A 23,494-nucleotide genomic window follows, 5' to 3' on the forward strand; every position below is an offset into this window, starting at 1 on the left:
TCGTCCCTCTCAGCTATCGCGTCGATCTCCACACACGGTACACAACAGAGCACTTTGAGGTTTCCCGGCCTCAAGTTATAAACCCAACCATCAACACGACGATCGCCAAGGCTCTGTTAGAAGGAAAGTCAGTGCAGTCCGATCGGAGGTTGCAGGAGATTCTTGCTCCACTTCCGGCCATCCAACAGCGACCCGGACATAAGATTGGTTACTTTGAGCAGGGTATCATTACAGGAGGACTCATCACCCTCACCTCACTGATCACAATTGTGTCTGCTGCGGGATATTGGGCTTTGAGGATGAGGTAGCTGTGGTATATGTGTACAGTTAGCAATATGCCGTTGATTTAGCCAACGTTATAATTCTTTAACCTAGGTCTAACTCTGTACCTTTGTTTTGAACGCTCCTGTGAAGGAAAGTCCTAGAGATAATGTACTTGTAATACCATTAAATGTAGTATATCCTGACGGTCTTATCAAATTATGGGATTTAAAAATGTGCCAAGCCTATCCAATTTTAGATTCTACATTACCTAGACCTGCAAAATATGGAATGATTGGTTATTTGACGATATTTACTTCCGGTGTCAATAACACCCCGACTTTGAGCCGTATATCTCGTGATATCTTCTCTGCCAGAGACCAAATCTCGCTTCCCTGAGCTCCCCCGAGGTTGAAAAGCACAAGAGCATGGTCGGAATAAACCCCAGTCCTTCCAGTTCGGTTTCCCTTCCAACCACATTTCTCAATCAGCCATGCCGTTGGTATGATCCATCGCCCGTCCAACTTTGAAATTAAAGGAATGTCGGAATACATCTGAGTAAGTGTATTTCGGACCGATTGGTCGACAACGACATTTTTGAAAAAGCTTCCAGCATTTCCTAAGACTGTTGGATCAGGTAGCTTCCTTCTACGCAGTAAACAGACTACTTCACTGACTGATCGTATCGTTGGTTCTGTGATTCCTTTCTCTTGTAAAGCATGCTGCATCAAAGCATAATGGGTCCTTACACGGTAAAACTGGGCCTTGGTTACCTTGATCGTAATAAAGCAGACCATGAGCACCTTTGGAGTATGCTTGAAGATGCTATCTCGATATCCCAGGGCGCAATCCTCTTTTGTCATGGTTGTCATGTCGCCAGTGCCAAAGTCACACACTTCCACACTTAGCAGCACATCGCCGAGCTCCGCCCCGTATGCACCGATGTTCTGGATAGGTGCTGCTCCAACTGTCCCGGGGATCAGAGAGAGGTTCTCCAGACCACCGAGGTCCTGATCGATGCAATATCCGACCAGCGAATCCCATTCAACCCCGCCACCAACACGGAGGCATGTGTGTATATCACTTTCTGAAACCACCTCAATACCCTTGATTTCATTTTTCACAATGACTCCATTAAACTGTTCATTTGCGAACAGCATGTTACTACCACCTCCAAGGATCAATTGGCGACTGTTTTGAAACCGTGGCCAAGTCACCAGCTGTGCAAGATCGCTAGCGCTTCGGATTCGTACAAGATATCGCGCATTTGATTTGATGTTAAAAGTGTTATATTCTTGGAGAGCAACACTTTCTTCCCAGACAAGATCGGACATTATGCCACTATGTTTGAGATGTTTTCGAAATTCTTGGTCGAGTCGAGTTGTGTTCGAGGCAGTACGCGGCCTTATTTAAAAATCGACGAAAACCCCGGACCCAGTAGAGAACTGCGAACAAGTATCTTCCGTATGGGTGTGGGCCACATCTATCGTCCGTATCAAATACCACTTTCAAAGAACGCTAAGATCTCAGCTGTTGAGTAATTGGCTGAAATGGCCTATTTATGGAGCTGGTTTGTTGCGCTAACGCGGGACATATGGGTCCCTTGGACAGCTCATGCTCGACGCGCTTGTACTGCGTAGCGTTGAACGGAAAGAAAACTTTCGACACCCACACACCGCTAGTATTTTTTTCATATATTTATAACGAAAGAACAATTAGCGTGCCTATCACCTCCCTGGGGTCAAACATGTCGAAGAATATTCTGGCATTCATTTTCTGTGCTGCGATAGGGTCAGCTTGTGTCACAATCCATGGTCTTCTCCGTTCTGTAGTATAGAGTGTAGTAAATATATATTTGGTGGAAATATCAACAACAGCCTAAACTCACTGAACAGTATATACCACCAGGCAGACATACAGTAGCCACTTATATGCAACATGCTCTGCTAGATGGTGCTGCGTATTGGCTAGTGTTTGTGATGGGAATCTTTATGACTCGGGATACGATATGGTTGCTAACTAGTTCGATCGAAGGAGCTATGGTAAAAGTAAATCCAACTTCAAAATACTATTATATACAACAAACGACAACAGTGATTATGCTGCCACCTTTGGCCAGGAGCCAATAGTAAATTGAGAATTACACATATTCGTGAGTTCCCACGTCTCAGTCGCCAGAACGGCAGGTGTTCCCTCATCCTCGAAATCTCCCGCTGCGCCCGCAACGAACATGGCAGCCATGAAATGATCATCTGTCGCATGCGCATCGCGGTACTCCGGATGCTTCATTAGCCGCGTCATTGCGCGTCGTAATTGCGGCCCCGAGGTCTTTGTGAAGACATCCTCGACGGATTGTCGGAACTCTAGGGCCCAGTGCTCCGGGGGCGTATCCTGGGCGAAGTTGTCGCGGAAGCGAAGCATAGGGGCCCAGCGATTGCGGTACAGGTTATGAACTGCACCACCAGTTCCGATAATCAAATAGTTCTCCTTACGCAGCTGACGGAGGGTCGAGCCCACCTTCATATGGAAATGTGGGTCATAACGGGCGTTCATAGAGATGATGGTGGATGGCGGGCAACCGTTGGGGAACATCCGGATCAAGATAAGATATGTATCGTGAATCCAGTCGAAGGTGTCGTTACCACTAACGTTGTACCCGGCCTCGTCGAGTAGGTCAATGCACCGTTGTGCGGTCTTCAAATCGTTGTTGAGCTTGTAGTCGACGTACTTCGACGGATGAACGTACGCGACAGGACTCTTGCCCGGGTTAGGGTTCGTTGAAACCTGAATTTGATCACCAAAACAATCCCAATGGGCGCCCTGTTAACGGTCAGTGATCAAATAATTTCAGGACGCCAATGGTCGATTGTTGGCCGCCGACTCACCATGAGAATAACTCCCTTGATGCCATTGCGGAGGGCCTCGTCACCACATTGTTTCCAATAGTCGGCCGAGGAAGACTCCTCGCCCAACATCATGGTCGAGCCATGGGAGAAGAAGTGCACGGGGGTTAACGCTGCTAAGAGTCAGGACATGAAATTTTGGAAACGAGGCGACAACATACTCATGTTTAGGGATGTTTCTATTACGGCTATCACTGATTCACTGTTTCCAAATAGGTGCCATGATCACGGCCTATATCCGGGGATTATGATGGACATCGGATCCCCCATTCGGAAAAGAGAGCCACGGTTCATCTGCTGGCCTTTCGGCACGGTGGTCCACATTCCGAGCGGCCACTCCGTTTGCTTTCCCCGCAAATTCCTACAGCATCAACTCCAGTCAAGAGCATTGCCGATCTCGGGTAGAGTGGAGTGGCGACCTGAGGTTTTTGTTCATTCCTCAGCCGTGGTTTGCTCTCAGGTGATGTGGTGTTTAATCGCGAATTGGAACATAATCTTCTTACCTGATGATATTGCGCTACCTGACTTTCTATGCCCCAACTAGAAATAGCTAGAATACCGGTTAATAGTCTGGTAGTCCTCAGAAGCCTTCAATCTCAGAATATTTCAACTGTTGTGGCCCATCAGTACTTCTGTCAGAACTCCGGGTTCGCCTCACTTAGCAAAGAAAGCTGTGGCATCTCGCGGGTGGGTCCGGTGGGTCGAGTGGCAGCTTTCCAGGGATTGAACCTTTAGACTTTCAGGTTCTTTGTTTGTATGTCTGTGGAGGCAGAGGAGGTTTTCGTGGTGATGGCGACAATTGCAAAATATGAACAGATTGGTAGGTATGCCCGCAATACCAGTTAGGTTCCACATCGCTGTCACTGTTGACATCCATTCAGTCTAAGAAGCGTTTGAATATTACTAGCTTCACTTGAGTCTCCAAATATTTGGGGATTCCAAGCTCACACTTTAGCTTAGCATAGACGCTAATGCAGGGAGATAAAAATACAGAGAAGGCCGGTGCATTCAACGGTCAACGGCCTTCCTGCATTATCGTGGGAATAATTACTTAGGTTAAGACGGGGCTTAGTGTAGGAATAGAGATCGGCGGCGATAGAGCGTGCTCTATAACTGCCAGTCAGACTGCCCGACTTAGTAATAGAGCAGACAGGGGACATCAAAAACCTGTTTCAATTCCATGAAACCCCTTGACCGCGGAGATGCTTAATATTGGAGACCCACAATCTTAGGAGGCCGAATTTCCCCAACGCTGGGCCGCTGGTACCCACAGGAGCTCTATATAGAAACGAAACAAAGAATATTAACGGCCATGGCTGAATGTAACTTTGCTCTGAGCTTAACTCGTTGACTTTCTAAGGAAAGAGAAGCGAAATCGGTGTGCCAAGGAGATAGTAGAATACTCACTGTGATCGACTGTTTCCCTTTACATTATAAGCTTTCAGACTAGCTTCGAGCCTATTTGCCCTGATTGCCACTAATCGTGACCTGACAGAGCAGTGCACAAGGCCCATGACCACTAGGATCAAAATAAGAAAAGGGGCTCGTGTTCTCGCCTAGTTGCCAAGAGCTCCCTTTATATTTCGCATGCATCATTGGTGGAAAGGGATTTATCTTCCCTCCTTGAAAAGCATAGCTGACATGGGTGGATCTTAATGCGTAGTAACTGCTACGGTGGACTTCGGGTCTGCGGTGACTGAGAACCTTTACCTTGAATAGTTAGTGCACTTGATATTTACTCGGCGACCGTCTCTCTTAAAGGTCACATTGGTAAAATATATTATTTGAACTGGTATACAGGTAGTTGTTTCTGCTCAATATGGAGCTGACTGACGTGGCGAAACCACTGTAGAGATGCTATCTACACTGTACTGCCGCATGTCCGAGTCTGTGGCGCCATTTCTCCCCGGATCACTGCGGTAAGTCGATAAGCTGTTGTGCTCTTGCGAACATGAGCATAGCTGTTCCGGATCAGACGTTGACGGGCCCTTGGAGATCTCGATCAATTGGCTCAGGACGGCATATTCCAACTTTAACTTGATACTATATGCCACGGGCTTGAACATCATTTGAATGGCGAGGTATCCAGCAAACTGGACTGCAACGACTGCCACGTCGAGTACCATAACCACAATATTGATCGCCACGAGCCGAGTGAGCATTGGACGGTGAAGTGTATCCGGTCGAAGTCGCAGTAGCTTTACCGTTTCGAAGATATAGATCCCAGAAATAAGAAGCTCCTGCAAACAGAAGACCACGAGCTGAATCCGCTCTATGATGTTATATACGGCGGCAAAGCGGGCCGAAGTGCGAAAGCCTTCATCGTGGATCAAGGTTCCATAGAAGAGCACCGTCGTAGGAATAAAAAGAACAATACTGTCGACGATGATGAGGATGAGGATGGCACGGAGTATCTTTGGCGACTGCAGGATAAGGTGCAGTCGTGACCAGAGTACAAGAGAATGACCCGCCACTACGCAGTACCAGCTCGGGATGATTATGGAGGCAGAAACCCAGCGAGTAAGTCCGAAGTAAAAGATGAAGAAGAGCCATCCAAGAACAAGTGGGATCAAGCCAACGGAGGCGATCAACAGACTCCAGAAGTAGCAGCCCCTATACCGCTTGAACGTGGTTAAGCATATAATCACCAGTTCCACGGCATTGTACCAGGAAATCGTCGCGAATACTGTAATGATGTAAGTTTGGAGATGGGTGACTCCGCCAGTCTTTGGCTGGATCAAACCCGGGTCAGGATCGGGCGGCATGAGGATATCATGTTTCTCGAATCAAAGGAGCTTGGTGTTTATGGTGTGCGTAAAGGTGAGATTGAGCTGGGCGCCTTCGCAGCCCGAGTAAAGTTCCACAGATATTCAAATGTGAGACTGTACTGAAATACTGATGGAGGATATCGGGTTTGGATATGGCTCGCATAGTCACAATCGTTCCGTGGACTCCAACCAGAGATCGAGCAAATCTTAGCCTTGTAAACAGTAAACAGGCACAAACAGGGGTCGAGCGATTATTTATTGCCGATCTAGTCGAGAATCGCTGAAAGACAAAGTTAAGCTTTCCCTCGTCCCCATCAAATGCTTAGGGTTACATTCTTTTGGGCGGCTTTGTATAAAACTTCCCAACAAGGCGCCCTGACGTCAAGATCCGTGCAGTCGGTGTCAAACAGTATATTCGGTTTCAACGAAAGGGAAAAGCGCACCGCATTGGTAGGGATGCACTTCGCGCTGGAAACCTTCTTTCCATGGATCATGACTGGCCATGTGCCACGCCGGTCTAGACCAAACCCTATGACATCGCTCACGATTCCCAGTGGAAAGGTACAATGAATCACACGCCCCACAGTCAAATTGGGAGCTTAGTTTAGGTCTTTTGTACCTCCATAGGCCAGCGTAATCTTTATAATCACGTGTGATCGTCGGGTCTATGGCCCAGAATACAATAGAACGTCGCCTGTGCAGATATACAAAGCCCTACGATCTTGTTCAACGGTTTTGATCTGGGGTCCTTTGTACGCTCTGCTTTCGTGTAATTACTAGCTGATTCAGTGGTGTTCTAGTCCGAGTCTGCGCCGGAAGAAGGGGCATGTTTGGAACACCAGAAAGACTTATGGTCGGCCTCCGACTAGAATTAGTCCATCTCCGTTCTATTCCTCTATCGTGGTTCATAGAGCCCAACTTCCATAGTTCCCCATCCTCTCCTATTCAACTTTGCGGTCAATTGTCTAGTCTGGAAATCGTCCCCAAAGAGTTTAGACAGTCAATGTGTTTCCGCAGTGCGCAGATTTGTTAGTTTGTTGAGCGCCGTTGATACCCATGTCGCTTTAATCTCTCCAGGCAGTGATATTCTATCTTCTAATGGTTTTATCTTACCCTGTCTAGTATGTTACATTCCCTTTGACCCCTGCATGCCACTTATCCTGATGGGGTATGGCACAAGGGCACTAATATGCATGGTTTCCCCACGTGACGAGCACTACGGGGGGCAATTCGGGCCAGCCCGGCAGATCGGGGCAGTGTGGTGGCACTAATACATTAGACCGGAATATCATAGGCAAGGCCCGTTTTTCTCTCAGTCTTACGCGTCTATTTTTGACCTGGACAATTGCCTCTGGCTGCTCAACTGATCTCGCTGAAAAAAACAATGCCACCCTTCCGAGTGTTGATCGCCGGGGGCAGCATCACCGGGTTGTCCTTGGCGCTTATGCTAGAGAAAAATAACATCGACTTTCTGGTACTCGAGGCATATCTCGACATTGCGCCTCAGGTTGGTGCTTCATTGGCCTTACAGCCTATTGGACTCCGGATTCTCGACCAGCTTGGCTTCTGTGATGAACTTTTGGAACATGCGCAGGGCCACACAGTACAGGAAAGTATTTACCGAAGCCCAAACGGCGAGAAGATGTGGGAGGCCAGCAAGCTTAGTGACGAGATGAGCAAACGGTATTTGATGTTCTTTGCCCGTGCAAGCCGTCGTCTAATATGGTCAATTATAGACACGGGTATCCGATAGCATTTCTGGACCGACAAACGGTGCTTCAAACGCTATACGACAAAGTTCAGGATAAAAGCAAGGTCCTGACGGGAAAGAGGGTACAGACTATAGACAATTCTCACCCGTCCATGGTAAACGTAATTACGACAGACGGATCAATATACAATGGTGACATTGTCGTCGGTGCTGACGGTATTCATTCAGCTGTTCGCCAGGAGATGGCACGTTTAGACGTAGATACGGGTCGAGATTACTTAGAGGAAGAATGTGAGCGCCTTTTTTACTTTATTGATCCCTTTTTAAAAGCCCTGGAAGTAGAGCTAATTGACCTCATAGCAATCTCTGCAACCTACTCCTGTGTCTTTGGGATTTCACACCGCACTCCCGGGATTGATCCTTGCACCCTTCAGGACGTATTCAACGAGAAATTCTCTTATCTTATTGCTGACGGGCCCGGCGACCGTACCTATTTCTTCCTGTTCGAGCACTTGGGTAAGGTGCGATTTGGCCAGGAAATCCCTCGACTCACAGATGCAGACAGGGATGAAATTGTCAGCAGACACCTTGATGATCTGATCACCTCAGATGTCAAATTTGGTGACATTTATGCACGTAGAATTAGGTCCGGGGTTACTCCACTGCAGGAGCATGTATACAAACACTGGCATTATGGAAGAATAATTGCGCTTGGGGATGCAAGCCATAAGGTAGGCTGACATCCAGACTAGTGCCAGTCAATGGAATAAAGGCTGAAAGTAGAGTCATAGTTTCATCCATTAACAGGGCAGGGGGCGAACTGCTGCATAGAAACAGCAGCATGCCTCACCAATGGCCTTGTGAGGCTACTACGCTCTACACCTCCTGATAAACAGGTCCCAGATGGGGAGCTATCTGATATGTTCGAAACAGTTCAGCGGACACGCCAGCCGAGGGTTCGTCAGCTCATCGAGATAGCCCACAAGCGTCAGAAGCTCGAGGCTATGGACACACCCGAGCTAAAGTCGTATGTTGCTACGAGGATACCAAGACTCCCAACAAAGGTTGTGTATAACGAATGGTTAAAGACCATTCCACAGGCAGTGTCTCTGGATATGCTTCCGTTACCAACAAGGCCACACAGAGTCCCCTATCATGATGAGCTAGAGACCCAGGAGACCAAGCATGCCCGCGAGGGATCGAAATTATAATGAGAAGTGTGTCTCGCGTCTATGTGGGCTTGTATAAAGATGACCTTTCAAAGGCTAAAGAAGCCGTTCGCGATACCGATCGGTCCTATAGACGTTTGTTATGCTGGCAGACACGAGGAAATTTCTTCTAGACCGTATCTTTTGAATTAAATATATAGTTTGCCTACTCTCAGGCATCCACGAGTATCATCATGCCCTGAAAAAGCTTCCAGTTTACCTACCGAAATATGAGCATTTTTATGTGCTTCCGTTTTGCTGTGGTTACACTCCGACAATTGCCTACTGACTGTATAGACATAAAAATACACTGTATGTTGCAGTGAACCTCCAGGTATGCACACGTGTTTCAGGTCTCGTGAAGGCCATTTAATACGTTACCGATCGATAGACATTTCCAGGCAAGAGTATTCTATGGTCACGTCAGCCATGAGGCTGTCAACTGTTGTCCAGGCGTTTGTGTTAGGCATGCTGCAGTTGATAACCTTTCAAGATGAGCGACGTGGATACGCCACGTAAAATGATACCATCAGGCAACTTTCCTCTATTCGCCCACAGCAAACTCCTTTCATCCGTGCTTCACTTAACGTATTGCGACTGACGATGTGGGTGGAGAATGACTAGTCATGAAGCACCCTCATGCCATTAGCCGTCTTCTTTCGAGTCAGTCAGACAAATCGCTAGTACAACCGCTAACCAATGAGATAAAGCAAAGTACGTCTTACGGTATTGCAAAGCTGTTGGTTTAGATACATTGCACCAATAACCAAGCTCAGGTCGCTGAAGAACTTGCCGGCGGTACTTAGCGTATGGCCGGTAGGCCCAGGCAATGTGGCCAGCAAGCCTTCGGAGATGCAGGGCAGCATGCCACCAGTCGCATGAGGGGTCGGTAATATCTGGGGTAAGACGAGGGACGATCTTCACCTAACGACTGGCCCAGGACCCTAAGCTAGTGTAGCCGACTCTTGGCCACAGCTTCTTTCCCCTCACATTAGGGCCAAGCCAGAATGGCGACAGCACCAGCCAACGCATGTTCACATTTGCTCAAGTCCGTGATCTTCATCTTCGTACAAATACATTCCGAGAGACCTCCGTTCATCCTGAGACTGGGAGAATTGATCCCGAGCGACGGGCGAGTGGAGTTGGGGTGATTGGCGGAAAAACCCCACTCTATCCTGCAGGCAGAGTCCTTCGAATCTCACTGTTGTTTAACACATCAGGGTTAGGATGTAAATTGCTGCCAGTTGTATCTGGCTATAAATAGAACGCAATGCTCCTGAGCCTTTCTAATCATTCACCTGTCGAGAATCTCTGTTTCCTCCTATCTACACCCGCCGTTACCCTCTACAACTATATCCTCATCATATTAAATTAACCATTGTCGACATGAGAATCGGCGCTCTTGGACTCGTTGCCACTCTGTTGAGCCAAGTCCAGGCAAGTCCTGTCGCTCGCGCAGCAAAGGCACCTTACCTGTTTCTCATCGGTGACTCTACCGTTGCTGTAAACGGTGGTTGGGGCGATGGCCTTTTAGCCTACCTGAAGGACCCAGCCAAGGGTGAGAACAGGGCAAAGAGCGGAAGTACCACCGTTACCTGGAAATCCGATGGAAGATGGGACGACCTCATTGAAAGTATTGGAGCCAACGCCGCCAACTATGAACCGATCGTTACTATTCAGTTTGGTCACAACGACCAGAAGGTCCTTACCCTGGACGAGTTCACGTCGAATCTTGAGAGTATCGCTACTGACATCCAGGAGGCTGGTGGAACCCCTGTACGGCTTCGGTTCGCATCTACCTGATTGGAATATATGTACTGATGATATGGACAGATCTTCATCACTTCCCTTACTCGTCGGAACTTTGACGGCGATGAGGTTAAACAAGACCTTAAGGACTGGAGCGATGCGACCATCGCCGCTGCCAAGGCCGTTGGCATCCAATACCTCGACCTGAACTTGGCCAGCACGAACTATGTCAACGCCATTGGCGAGGAAAACGCTATGAAGTATAACCTTGCTAGTGACGACCGAACACACTTGAATACTGCGGGCGAGGCGGTTTTTGGTCGGATGACCCTTGACCTCCTGTTGGAGGCACGCGAGGATCTCAGTGCGTACTTCGAATCCAATGAAGCATTGAGTGAGAAGATCGCCAATGGTGAATATGCCACGGGGGATGAATAATGGATTCATCTACCATAGTGGACAGTAGTAGATATGTGCAATATGATATGTTAGGGAGAGAGTGTCCAAAGCAGTTGGTATTATATTATATTTCGATTGACTGTTGTTGAGATCGTATATACTAGTAATTGCATGACTCATTTATGAGCTTGATCCCAATTATAGCTAGTTTCCAGTATCCGAATAATAATCCCTTTTCTAAAGGATTCTCTATTTGGTAAATTAATGGCTTATACTATAGCCGTCATTTATTCGGCCCTATCGTCAGCCATAACGCGCAGGCCTCGGCACAAATATAACGCGAGAGGATCCCCTGCCATTCAGGACACGTCGTTTATATGAAATGACGTACTTCATGCCAAGGATTATCCTCTATTCTTCCGATTCCTGAGTGCAGCGTTTCGCCCAACTTGGTCGGAGTTGCAGTTGCCCAGATATCCTACGCAGGAACGGGAATCTCTGCTATACTGAATATTGTTCTACTCTATAGACAGTTTGATTTGGCCAAATATTCTCCTTATGCGCCGATTGGCCCTGCGGGCCGATGCCTCTATTGCAGATATTAAACTGCGGACCACGAAGTCAACACTATTGGCGTGCGTTCGCATGTCTAGAGAATAAAAGCCAATATAACAATCTCATGTAATGTCGGACTATCAGACTTAAGACGTTTATCTACATACAAACGTCTCAATGAACACATGTGGTGACTTTCAACCTTCCATTCCTCCTGAACTCTATTATCAACTTTGAAACCATCCGTTAGTTACAAGTAACTAATCGTTAATTTGAGGTTAATCTTGGTAAACCTAACCTTCTCAAGAATAGGTACTTTGCCTTGATTTTACCTTGTTCTCACAAGGGAACAGCGACGTTCAGATCCATAGTTGGCAAGTCGCGTTGGAAAACAGACTTGAGGAGTCCCTACACTCGCGAGTCGAGACCGCCAAGAGGTTCATCGGGGTTATTTCGCGTCGCCTTCGCTGACAACTTCCGATGGGAGAAGTTGTTGTAAAAGCTTGTAAGGAAATGTGAGGCTTCGGTTGAATACTGTCGCCTTAGGGTCTGCCGCTGAGACGCCCGTGTGGGTTTGGACTTGGTAGCAACGGTATCGGCAGACGACTCTTGAGGTTGCTGATAGGATGAAACGGCCATTTTCAAAATACTTTGACTTCACTGACTGGTAGTAGATGTTGAGGTGGAAGTACCGGGACCTGAACGGGTCTTTTTATGTGGCTGGAGTCTCACGTTGGTACCGCCACACTATAACCTAATTCTCATATTTCTTACGTTTTATGTACGTCAGATGTCCACCAAAACTTCAATTTTGGTTAAGAAGCAGGTGATGGTAACTGAGAAACCTGGTAAGAGAATTACACACCAGCGAGACGATACGGAGGCCTGTTTTATTGGAATCCTTTTCGACAAAGGGTTGCTTAAATGCCAACCTGCGAACAACCTGTTAATAACGTCATTTATACATTCCTTGAATTGACCATTGTCAGCTACCTGTACTCCGAATAAAGCAAACTGGAACGACTTCATAAATATACTGGATACACTATAGTCGCAATGCTTAAGGCCAAAAAACTGAAACCTTAGGATTTTGCTTCATCGGGGAACCTCCTCAGCATATCGCCTAAGCGATCCATCGGTGCCGACATCAACCCAGCAACCGTCTCATAAGGGGGCTTATCAGGTGCTGCCGGATGACTACGAGTAGGAACGAACTTCTTAGTGCGACCGAATGAGCGCGCCATGCTATCAGAGTCGGATTCACTCAGAACATGTTCGAGAGCCGGGAGTTCTTGGGTTTCTTCCTCCTTGATGTGCTGCGCTAAGTTGGCCCAGAGAGTTTTAAGGGTGGGAATGAACTCGGGGTCATCGGGCTGAAGTCCTTGGAATTTGTAGAGGTCTTCCTTTACCTTTGAAGAGATACCCGTCAGTAACCTCTATCGTGGCTGACTGCCGAGGGAAGGAAATGAATTAAGAAGCCTCACTATCTGATGTTCATGTCGATCATGATCCGCCATCGTTTTGCCATTGTTGAGCACTTTCTCCATCCGCGGGTATACCACGAGCTCTTCCCCGATGGAATGCCGGGCGAGCTCCCAGGTGAATTGGTTCTGCCATCGTTCCTTGTCATCATTAGTTTTAGCGCTCAAAATTTGATTATAAGCATCCTCTAGTTCGCGATGATCGTTCTTGATCAATTCGGACACGCGAGTCGCTACCGGGGCAGTGGTACGGAAACCTCGTCCGGCTCGAAGAGTAGTTCTGGTGAGACTGTACTGTGTGGGGGACCTGAGTGCTTTGGATAAATATCGTGAGGAATACATGTTATCATCAGAAGCAGAAATTCAGACTTTCATTCGTTGATCTGTATGGAGTACCAGTGATATGGTAGACATTACAAGGAATAGCATAGAGCCAATTTATAACCTCAAATTTACAGGTTGATAGTTCAACGTCGCCATGTATCCGTAAGAATGACATGCATGAGCAGTAACGTAGATATCCATGGCTTCGCCTTGAGGCCAGCCAACGATGGCTTAGCAACTAATCCGGTTTCTAGTGAATAGTTCCAATTAAGATTCCCGATCCAAGGTTCAACATGAAGGAAATATGAACATATTCCAAAGATTCCTCCACATTTGCGGAGCGATAACCCACCAATCGTTTGCCATTTAATCATTCCAGAGAATAAGACCCTCGCATTAGCAGGCATCCTATTCTGCCTTCATCCTGTAAATGTTTTTGAAGACCTTGACAGACCCACGGTCCGCTTCTAGGCCTGTCTAGGCCGCCCTTGGCCCTATCATACGTACTTGAAGTTCGCTAATCGTGAGCACAGCCTCCACAATGGAGTAATACTTATGGCTTGTGTTGTTGTAAGGGGGCAATCGCTATAGTAAGACCCTAGAGCGAATGGTGCATCCTTGTACGCTGGGTCCTTTCTCTACGCTCCCGAATGGCGCTAACGTTGACCATAAAGAGGTGGCAGTGGTGCATTTGGGTAGTTTGAGACTACGAAAGATGTTTCCATCTTCACTACGGTACCTTGTACTAGTGTATACAAATATACTTCGACCTATGCTAAATCATATAGGCCAACCTTCTCGGATCTTCTGGTGTAGAAACCCCGGTCTTCGTCCGCTTTTCCACCGGTGATGCTCGGTCGTGGATTTCCAGATCTGGCCTGCAACCCTCGGCGCTTCGCTGTTAAGCTTTATACGGGCGAAGCTATGATATCGTGGACCTAAACTTTGTACGTGGCTTATGCCGATTCTATAGTGGATTAACCCGTTTTCTTCTGCCAAATCCCATCCGACCACCTAAAAATGCCCGGACACCATAGACGTCTCTTATAGTGTATAGCCTCGTATGGTTGGGGTCCGCAGTGGAGATTTACGGGAGCGGGACCGTTGAGATTGGTCCTCAACGCTCAACATCAAGTTATGTTATATCGCTCTTACTAAGATTTCTCCAGGGATGACTAATTTCCTTTACCCCGGCCGGTTTTTAAAGATAGAAAAAATATTCATCCTCCGAACTTTTCATACTATTACACACCTAATTCAGCATTTACTCCCTCCTTCGTTATGGTTGTCGGCGGCTGCTTCTGCGGAAAGATCCGTGTCGAATATAACGGCGAGCCCATTATGTCAGTGAGTATATTCTCCCACCGGAAAATATCCAATGGAGTATTGACATATCGGAAAAGGCATTATGTCACTGCTATGACTGTCGCAAATTGACGGGGACTCTTTTCACCTATAGCTTCGTGGTCCACAAGGCGGACCTGAAAATATCTGGCAGTCCCAAGGAAGTGGCCAAAAGAGCCGACAGCGGAAATCATATCAAGAACTATTTCTGTTCGGATTGTGGTGCGTGATGGGCAGTTCCGGAATTAGAGAAGCTATTAACTAAAGAGGATTCGCAGGGACACCAATCTACGGGCACAAGATCAAGCCGTCAGGGGATCCCGAGGATATCACTATTCTTCGGGCCGGGATTTTTGATGATATTGAGTATCTGGATCGGCAAAAGCCCAAGGCGGAGATTTATAAACTCGGTCGGGTAAAATGGATGTGTCCTCTGGCAGGAGTCGACCAATTCATCGGCATGCCTCCGCTTCCCTAGTTATATTAAAAGAATGACTATATTTATGAACAACGTTGGATACGGTGAAGGAGGCAACGACTAGTCCTGTAGTATGCTTCCACCTCACCTACCCTACTTAGAAACGACTGAAGAAAAGAAAATAAAAGGAAATGACGATCCGCTTCATTATTCGTGAATGGAATCATGTGTGCGTCTGTTCCTCTTGGATTGAAAATCCTCTTCTCAGGTCCTAAGATTTGGGTGGTAGAGGCTGAACTGGCCACTCGTAGTCCCTCTTGAAGATAGCTTCGAATGACCATTCACCATGTCCAACAGTCTCTGTCTCCTCTCCGGATTCAGTTGGATATACAACCTCACAAGTTGACCCATAGGGCACAATGACGCTCAAATGGATCCTATCTAGTCCCTTCCCGACATGGATTGTTTCCCACGAGCACGAAGCTTGACCATACGGCGTTACATGAGACGCCGATGCATTTGTAAACTCTGCTCCGATAGAGGGCGCCACACGAAACCGCTTCCAACCCGGCTCAAGCCTCTGCAGGCCTGCGATCCTCTCAAAAAGAAACTTTGCGATAGCGCCAAAAGCGTAGTGGTTGAACGATGTCATCTCCCCGGGGTTAATACTACCATCCGGCAACATACTGTCCCATCGTTCCCAGACCGTAGTTGCACCCATTGTTACTGGATAAAGCCACGACGGACATTTCGTTTCTAGAAGCATGGTGTATGCGACTTGAATGTGCCCCGTCAGTGTGAGTGCCTCGCAGAGATATGGTGTGCCCGCGAAACCGGTACCTATCTTGAATTCGTTCTTCCGGACTAGCTCGACCAGGCGGTTACCCGCACGGACTCGCTGTGAGGCCGTTAGTAGACCAAAGCAAATCGCGAGTGCGTATGCTGCTTGGGAGTCTGAAGTTATGCGACCGTTGGGAGTGACATATTCATCTTGAAACTCTTTCCGGGCCTCCTTCAACTCTGCCGTGAACCTCTCCCGGTCAGCGCCTTTCCCGAGAATACCAGCGATGCGTGACATGTAGTCTAAGCTGTGGATTAGGAAAGCATTGGCAACCAATTTCGCATCAGTAGCGCCCTTCCACGGGGCATCTGGTGGAGCAGCAGGATCAAGCCAATCCTGGAATAAATAGTCAGCAAACTACTATTAGAGCTGGGAGCGCCGAACTACTATACGCACCCCGAGTTGGAAAATGGTTGTATCCCACAGGTGGATGGACCCAGTTTGATTTCGTGGTAACCATTTCAGCCACGTTATCATGCTTGCGTACTGCTGAACAAGAATATTCCTGTCTCCTGTCTCCTGGTAAAGCGCCCATGGAGCCAAAATAGTAACGTCATGCCAAATAGCGCATGGGATACGCCTGCACCATATGGGGTCTGGGAGTGTCGCATTGGGAGTGACCATCGCTGGAACTCCTCCGAGGACATTCTGATCATGTTCTACATCGACTAGCCAGTTCCCAAGCATGTTGAAGCAGTCGTAAATGAGTGTTGCTGTCGGGGCAAACAACGCCAAGTCGCCGGACCAGCCTAGCCGCTCATCACGTTGAGGGCAGTCGGTTGGCACAGAGAGGAAATTGCCTCTCATGCCCCAGCAGACATTCTTATAAAGCTGGTTCAAAAGCGAATCGGAGCATGAGAATGTACCAACTTGCTTCATGTCTGTATGACAGACAACAGCTTCTGCAGACATCTCCAAGTCCGCATCCCCTTCCCACCCATCAATCTGCACGTACCGAAATCCGTGGAAAGTGAAGCGGGGCTCATAATACTCTCCATGAGCCTCCCCCTTAAGCGTATACTCATCGATCGCCTGGCAAATCCGGAGTGGTCTGGTTCCCAGCTCTTGATGTTCTAGGACTTCTGCATGAGACAGTCTTATAGTGTGGCCACGGGGGCCTTTGATATTCTTGAGTCTGAGATAGCCGACTAGGTTCTGGCCAAAATCGAGTATTATCTTGCCTGACAATGTGACTATTTTCTGAATGGGCGGAACGACTTCAGTCCTCCGGACAGGCTCACTAATGCCTGCAGTGAGCCGGACCGAGTCGGACAATGGATCCATGAGCAGGACCGGCTTCCAGACAGGATGCAAAGCATTAGTTGAGGATGACCAACAGGGGATTTCTCGCGTGGCATCATATTTCTCTCCGTCGTATATTTCTGCCAGTCGAATAGGTCCGGTCGTAACAACCCATGAGCGGTCGGATGAGATAGTATCAACTCTCCCGTCGGTGTAAGTGACCTCAAGCTGCGCCATCAGGGAAGTGTGCGGACCCCAAATGTTACGGTGTCCTCCTTCAAATCCAATACGGCCACAGAACCAGCCTTCCGCGACACGGACTCCGATACAATTTATATCAACTGAAAGCATGGAGGTGACATCGTAAGTCTGATATTGTAATCTTCCGTCGTATGTAGTCCAACCAGGGGCCATGAAGTAGTCACCTACTCGGCGGCCATTGATCTCCGCCTCATAAACACCCTGTGAAGTAACATATAGGCGCCCTTGACGGACAGTTCCAGCGAGAGAGAACTCTTTTCGGTACAAATCCTCTGGGGTGGGCTCGGTAGTTTGAGGTCCCCAGGGCGCAGCGATACGCTCACACTGCCAATCGCTGCGCTCCAAGAGGCCCGTCTCTAGACAAGCCTCTTCACTCCATGGTGATATGTACCCCTCTCCATCCCACACCCTAACGCGCAAGTAGACTTTCTGTCGTGAGTTTAGGGGTTGATCAGACGGCCATGGGACTAGGTAAAACTGCTGCGAAGTACGTTTAACAGTTGAGAGGAGAGTATGCTCAGAGTCGAATATCTGTATCTCATAACCCTCTTGTCGAAAATGCCTGAGGACATTCTTGAAACGCCACGAGATGCGAGGCTCCCTCTCCTGGACCCCAAGAGTATTAGGAGGATGGTAATGCTCGAATTGAACGTTAGTAACCAAGGCCATTGCAAGTTCTGGATCGGACTGCGGGTGAAATGGAAGGGGAGAAAACAGAGCTGGACCTCACCTTGGAACACCGATCGTCAAAGCATATGAAAGACCTTCATCGCTTCGGGTTTATTATGAGCGAAATAGTCCGAGCTTGGTGGGACTCTCATACCCCCTCGCGGGCACGAGATCTCTGTGTTGCGTTATGTTTGGCTGAACATGGTTCCATCAATGGCTGATTTGCAAGGATTATTTTTGGTGCTTTCATCAAACTCCACTCAATGTTTTGCTAAGCAAAATGTCCTTTTATCTTTCCCATTTGGTTCTTACATGATGAGGAGTATATAAAAATATGTTATTAATGTCAAGGCACGCGCTATTGCCGCAATTTCATCTGATTTATTTCAAACAAACAACCAATATGAACGTGAATATGTTTAAGGCGGAGGACGATGTCCCCCAGGATGCCAGTCATTTGGTTCAAGACGGTCTCCCTGCTGTAGAGGAGCTGCCGCTACCTCGACACTTTGCCTGGGGCACTGCTACAGCTGCGTATCAGGTTGAAGGCGGCGCCTTCCAGGACGGCAAAGGGAAGTCCATCTGGGACACGTTCACTCACCTTGACCCTTCTCGTACCAACGGGGAAAATGGAGACATCACCTGTGATCACTACAATCGTATTGCAGAGGATGTTGAGTTGATGGCCTCATACGGTGTGGATGTGTATCGTTTCTCCATCGCCTGGACCCGAATTATCCCTCTGGGCGGACGTGACGATCCGATAAATGAGAAAGGAATCGCATTCTACAATAAGCTCATCGACTGTCTCTTGGAGCATCATATTGAGCCTGTTGTGACCATCTATCATTGGGACGTACCGCAAGGGATCTATGATCGCTACGGGGCCTTCTTGAATACCGCCGAGTTTCAAGCGGACTTTGAACATTATGCGCGGTTGTGCTTTTCACGTTTTGGTGATCGTGTCAAACGGTGGATCACATTCAATGAGCCCTATATTATTTCAATTTTTGGGCATCATAGTGGGGTGCTTGCTCCCGGTCGCAGCAGTACAACAGGTGGTGATTCTCGAACTGAGCCATGGCGTGTCGGCCACACCATCATCCTTGCTCATACTGCTGCTGTGCAGGCCTACGCGACGGACTTTCAACGCACACAGAAAGGGGATATTTCAATCGTCCTGAATGGACACTTTTATGAGCCGTGGGATGCGGCCAGCGAAGAACATCGGTTAGCTGCTCAGCGTCGCTTGGAGTTTTACATCGGTTGGTTTGGCGACCCCGTCTTCCTGGGAAAGGATTATCCAGCCCCCATGCGAGCTCAGCTGGGCAGTCGTTTACCTGAATTTACATCGGAAGAGCTGGACCTTCTCCTTCGCTCAGCCCCAATCAACTCGTTCTATGGTATGAACCATTACACGACGAAATACGCACGAGCCCTACCTGACCCACCGGCGGACGATGACTGCACCGGTAATGTGGAGGAAGGGCCCACCAACAGCGAGGGGAAGACCATGGGACCTCTGTCTGGCATGTCCTGGCTACGGGTGACACCCGCAGGGTTCCGGAAGTTGCTGAACTGGGTCTGGGAACGCTATAGTCGACCAATCGTAATCACTGAGAATGGATGTCCCTGTCCCGGCGAAAGTCAGATGACAAAGGAGCAAGCCCTAGACGACCAGTTCCGCATTCGGTACTTTGGGCTGTATCTCGATGCTATTTCCCGGGCCATTTATGATGACGGGGTTAAAGTCGAGGGCTACTACATCTGGTCATTAATGGATAACTTCGGTACGTCTGTCCCCTCGGAACTCATGGCTGCACACTAACCTTTCTTGAAACAGAATGGTCTGCGGGCTATGGCCCACGCTATGGAATCACACATGTCGATTTCACAACCTTAGTCCGCACACCCAAACAATCGGCAAAGTATCTACAGGAGAGTTTCGAGAAACGTAGGGCCACAAGCCGGAGATAGGTGGATGAATCGATTAGCCATAGCAGCCTCTGTCTGTAGAAATAGCATACTATGCAAATGCCATCTAGACCACCCTTTACCAACATATGTTGCACTCGATGAATACTTAGCCAAAGTGCAAGCTTAATCTTTGGCTTTCACATTTCTTGGGCTTCCACGGTGGGTGAAAGCTAGAATTGGCTCTCAATTCGTATTGCGTATTTCAGTAGAAGATATGTGAGAAATTAGTCTCGACTGGGGCTCCCAGTGCCAATCGGAGCACCCGATGGGAGTAATACGCTCCAATGGGAACTGCCATCATGGTTCAGACTGCCTCTTTCTACCCTCCTGGCTTAACGTAGGGGACTAAGATACGGGATTCCTTGTAGATCGAATCGTGCTTCTTTCCCGAATTGGTATGGTTTACGAAGCCCCAACCGGTCCTATGTTAGTGCATGGATGCCCTCTTTTACAACTGTCTGGGCTAGACCGTTTTTGATGTGGGGTACTTCGTGAGAGATCGTAGGTCTGTCGCACTAGAGTAAAGTAAACTATCATCCTTCTCTGGTCCTCAGGGCCTACGGTTGGTGATACGTTAGCACATAGCATATTACACGCGTAACGGTATGGATGGGCTAATTCGTCCATTCCACCATTTGCACTGCTATATACTTAGGACCAGCCAGGGAGATACTAGAAACCACGATCATGCAAGCCACCCCATCATTGGGGCTGTTGTGAAGTATGACTTTCCGGTGGCAAGCAACGGGCAGCTTTCCAAATAGGCTATATTCTGATATCCGAACGTAGTTGGCTTAGGTTCTTTGGATTTAATCGCTTCATCCTTCTTTACCAGCAAAGAAACACCGCTAGTAGTATCTGTACCCCGGATTTAATTACCCCGTAGACTGGCTTTGACTTTCGATTGTCCCCTGTTCTCGGACTATGGCCAATTGGATGGTCATACAATATGGTAGCTTACCGCGGGGTCTGCATATAGTGTGACTAACGCTTGTTCCCCGGTGGGTTGGACAAATTTAATAAACATAAGATTTGACTTCGTTGCCTCAAACTCCGGGGTATGTGAGACCGAGCCCAAAGGGGCACAAGCCTGGGCACCGAAACAGTCCTGCCCGCCAGGCCTGGAGGTTTCACTCACTATCAACCTCGGCTATACTCACCCTGTTGAAATTGATAACGCATTATACTGACTTTGGACAGGAGAAGGTTTTCTCGTGACTCTCCAAGGGGGCATGGTCAAGCCACAATGCAAGGCCTTCACGCTCTTAAGGGCACCGTTCTCTTGGAGTTCATTCCCATCCTTCATCTTGGTACACCTTTCCTCCTAGCACATGAAGTACTTTCTTTGGTACCCTGGAAACAATGGCAACAAACGCTGGACAGTCTAAGTCTTCGGTTGAACATGTCGAAATGTCGGGCGAGGGAGTAGTGAAGCCTTCGGAGGCTACACTGGATGCTGCAACAAAAGGCCAAGCTGTGTCGGGGTATGAGGATCTAGGAATCTGGGAAACGATCAAAACATTCAAAGTTTGCACGATCGTATGCTTCGCCATGGCTTTCAGTGCGGCTACCGATGGATATCAGGTTGGGTCAGTTATAGCCCTAAGGTCCCAGAATGCATAGGTGTCCGATGAACTGACAGTGTGTACCAGAATCAATGCCAGCATTATCGCTAATAAAGGATTCGTCGCGCAGTTTGCCACTGAAATTGGAAAGGACGGAAAGCCCGCTCTGGCGTCGCCGATCCTTGCTGGATGGAGCTCCATCATGTCCTGTGGTCAAATCGTCGGGATGGTTTCACTACCGTTCCTGTCAAGTAGGTATGGTAGGAAGACGGCGATGTACACATTCTGGGTGATTCTTGTGAGTAGCGTGCTCGCGGAAAGTCTGTCGAGGTCGTGGCAGGCATGGCTCGTCGGCAAACTACTTGCTGGGATTGGTGTCGGATGTCTACAGTCCACGGTACCAACTTACATTGCTGAGGTCGCACCGAATCGTATTCGTGGTGGTCTATTGATGTGCTATAGTTTCTGGTGGTCACTTGGTTCCTTCTTTGCACAGGTTGCTCTGCAGCATCTGGCCCACGATCATCCTATGAATTACTTGATACCCGTTTATACCCAATGGGCTCAGATTGGCATAATGTTCCTGATATATATTGTCGTGCCTGAGTCCCCTGCTTGGTGTATCGACGCTGGTAAGACTGATCGAGCCAGAAAGGAGCTCTTGCGACTTTATCATGGGGTTCCGGGCTATAACGTGGATCAACAACTTAGTGTCTTGTCCCTCGCAGTTGAGCACGAGCGGGCCATAGCAGCCGAGCAGCGAAGAGAGAGGTGGTACTCCATATTCCGTGGAACTGATGGCCTACGCACTGTCATCACGTTGTGGACGAACACCACGCAACAGCTCATCGGGCTCACGCTCTTCAGCACGTTTGGGACGTACTTCTTCCAGCAGGCTGGTCTGAGCGACCCCTTCAAAATTAAAGTCATTACTACATCTATCCAAATTGCCACGGTTCTGGTTCTCGTGGCGGTAGCCGACCGCCTAGGCAGACGATGGCTGGCCTGTGGGGGCACCACACTGTCATGGCTCGCTTGTGTGGCTATCGGCATCGTTGGCGTTGTTTCCCAGAGCAATGGGTCTACATATGCTTTCGTGTTCTTCGCTTGCCTTTGGAGTAAGCCACCGCCAGGATACAGACTTTTGATCTATGTGAGCATTAGCTAATAACTCATTGTATAGATGTTGGTCTAGCTGCGAACGGCGCAACAGGTTGGGGTTATATTGGCGAGATCTCGTCCCAGCGACTACGACCCTACACGGCAGGATTCGGTGCAGCTGTAACCTGCATCGTAGGTGTGGTGATGAGCAACCTAGTCCCTTACATGACGAACGTCAACAAGTGGGACTGGGGCCTAAAGACAGGTTGGTTCTATGCTGGGGTCGGTTTTCCATTTACCCTTGGAATGTGGTTCTTAATTCCAGAGACTTCTGGGTAAGTTGTCACCATTTAGGAGCTCAGATTTCTATATGAAAGTCCGGGTATGCTAAATATATATTTACCCAGTCGCTCTGCCGCTGAGTTGGACGAATTGTTCGAGAGGAAGATTAAGCCATGGCGATTCCACAAAACAGAAACCGCTACCCAACGTCTTGTCCAGATCAGGAGAGAGGAGGATAGCTGAGAGTATCTCATTCCACGCTGATGTGCGCGATAAACAATTGGCGTGAGAGTGAGAGCAGGTACTGCAATGCTGTCAAAGATATCGATTTCACAGATGGGAATCTTTTTTTTTTTTTACCATTTTTCTAGTTCGGGGTCGGGCTTTCTTGGGATCAAAGGTATTGTACAGAGTAGAGGAGGAACAATGTCCACA

General features: G+C 48.2%; 10 protein-coding genes across 10 annotated transcripts; 5 read left to right on the forward strand and 5 right to left on the reverse strand.

Moving 5' to 3' along the window:
• Positions 1-560: 560 nt before the first annotated feature.
• Positions 561-1,595, reverse strand: BDV27DRAFT_143490 (putative UDP-N-acetylmuramate dehydrogenase; the record flags this gene model as incomplete). The annotated part of the gene is made up of 1 exon (XM_032070102.1): positions 561-1,595. One exon carries the CDS (start codon positions 1,593-1,595, stop codon positions 561-563), a length of 1,035 nt encoding a protein of 344 aa, XP_031929708.1.
• A 763-nt stretch (positions 1,596-2,358) lies between these two features.
• Positions 2,359-3,239, reverse strand: BDV27DRAFT_143491 (DODA-type extradiol aromatic ring-opening family dioxygenase; the record flags this gene model as incomplete). Its single annotated transcript, XM_032070103.1, has 2 exons — positions 2,359-3,081; positions 3,147-3,239. 2 exons carry the CDS (start codon positions 3,237-3,239, stop codon positions 2,359-2,361), a joined length of 816 nt encoding a protein of 271 aa, XP_031929709.1.
• A 1,739-nt stretch (positions 3,240-4,978) lies between these two features.
• BDV27DRAFT_170644 (uncharacterized protein) lies at positions 4,979-5,929 on the reverse strand (the record flags this gene model as incomplete). Its single annotated transcript, XM_032075364.1, has 1 exon — positions 4,979-5,929. The coding sequence occupies one exon, from the start codon at positions 5,927-5,929 to the stop codon at positions 4,979-4,981; it is 951 nt and encodes a 316-aa protein (XP_031929710.1).
• A 1,324-nt stretch (positions 5,930-7,253) lies between these two features.
• BDV27DRAFT_88632 (FAD-dependent oxidoreductase) lies at positions 7,254-9,012 on the forward strand. The gene is made up of 4 exons (XM_032077871.1): positions 7,254-7,615; positions 7,669-7,934; positions 8,004-8,374; positions 8,435-9,012. Exons 1-4 carry the CDS (start codon positions 7,317-7,319, stop codon positions 8,852-8,854), a joined length of 1,356 nt encoding a protein of 451 aa, XP_031929711.1. The 5' UTR covers positions 7,254-7,316; the 3' UTR covers positions 8,855-9,012.
• A 1,225-nt stretch (positions 9,013-10,237) lies between these two features.
• BDV27DRAFT_170646 (rhamnogalacturonan acetylesterase) lies at positions 10,238-11,106 on the forward strand (the record flags this gene model as incomplete). The annotated part of the gene is made up of 2 exons (XM_032075365.1): positions 10,238-10,627; positions 10,685-11,106. The coding sequence occupies 2 exons, from the start codon at positions 10,238-10,240 to the stop codon at positions 11,036-11,038; spliced, it is 744 nt and encodes a 247-aa protein (XP_031929712.1). The 3' UTR covers positions 11,039-11,106.
• Positions 11,107-12,439: 1,333 nt separating this feature from the next.
• Positions 12,440-13,387, reverse strand: BDV27DRAFT_88645 (hemerythrin HHE cation binding domain-containing protein). The gene is made up of 2 exons (XM_032077872.1): positions 13,039-13,387; positions 12,440-12,963 (listed from the first exon to the last, which is right to left on the reverse strand). The coding sequence occupies exons 1-2, from the start codon at positions 13,375-13,377 to the stop codon at positions 12,637-12,639; spliced, it is 666 nt and encodes a 221-aa protein (XP_031929713.1). The 5' UTR covers positions 13,378-13,387; the 3' UTR covers positions 12,440-12,636.
• A 1,157-nt stretch (positions 13,388-14,544) lies between these two features.
• BDV27DRAFT_125080 (GFA family protein) lies at positions 14,545-15,373 on the forward strand. The gene is made up of 3 exons (XM_032066245.1): positions 14,545-14,706; positions 14,763-14,925; positions 14,982-15,373. Exons 1-3 carry the CDS (start codon positions 14,641-14,643, stop codon positions 15,179-15,181), a joined length of 429 nt encoding a protein of 142 aa, XP_031929714.1. The 5' UTR covers positions 14,545-14,640; the 3' UTR covers positions 15,182-15,373.
• Positions 15,374-15,392: 19 nt separating this feature from the next.
• Positions 15,393-18,134, reverse strand: BDV27DRAFT_170648 (alpha-L-rhamnosidase; the record flags this gene model as incomplete). Its single annotated transcript, XM_032075366.1, has 2 exons — positions 15,393-16,298; positions 16,359-18,134. 2 exons carry the CDS (start codon positions 18,132-18,134, stop codon positions 15,393-15,395), a joined length of 2,682 nt encoding a protein of 893 aa, XP_031929715.1.
• Positions 18,135-18,537: 403 nt separating this feature from the next.
• BDV27DRAFT_143497 (glycoside hydrolase family 1 protein) lies at positions 18,538-20,111 on the forward strand (the record flags this gene model as incomplete). The annotated part of the gene is made up of 2 exons (XM_032070104.1): positions 18,538-19,924; positions 19,978-20,111. 2 exons carry the CDS (start codon positions 18,538-18,540, stop codon positions 20,109-20,111), a joined length of 1,521 nt encoding a protein of 506 aa, XP_031929716.1.
• Positions 20,112-21,521: 1,410 nt separating this feature from the next.
• On the forward strand, positions 21,522-23,302 carry BDV27DRAFT_170649 (putative MFS alpha-glucoside transporter; the record flags this gene model as incomplete). Its single annotated transcript, XM_032075367.1, has 4 exons — positions 21,522-21,700; positions 21,764-22,794; positions 22,860-23,112; positions 23,185-23,302. 4 exons carry the CDS (start codon positions 21,522-21,524, stop codon positions 23,300-23,302), a joined length of 1,581 nt encoding a protein of 526 aa, XP_031929717.1.
• Positions 23,303-23,494: the final 192 nt, after the last annotated feature.

Source organism: Aspergillus caelatus (genome assembly GCF_009193585.1).
Source record: "Aspergillus caelatus strain CBS 763.97 unplaced genomic scaffold BDV27scaffold_48, whole genome shotgun sequence".
NCBI lineage: Eukaryota > Fungi > Ascomycota > Eurotiomycetes > Eurotiales > Aspergillaceae > Aspergillus > Aspergillus caelatus.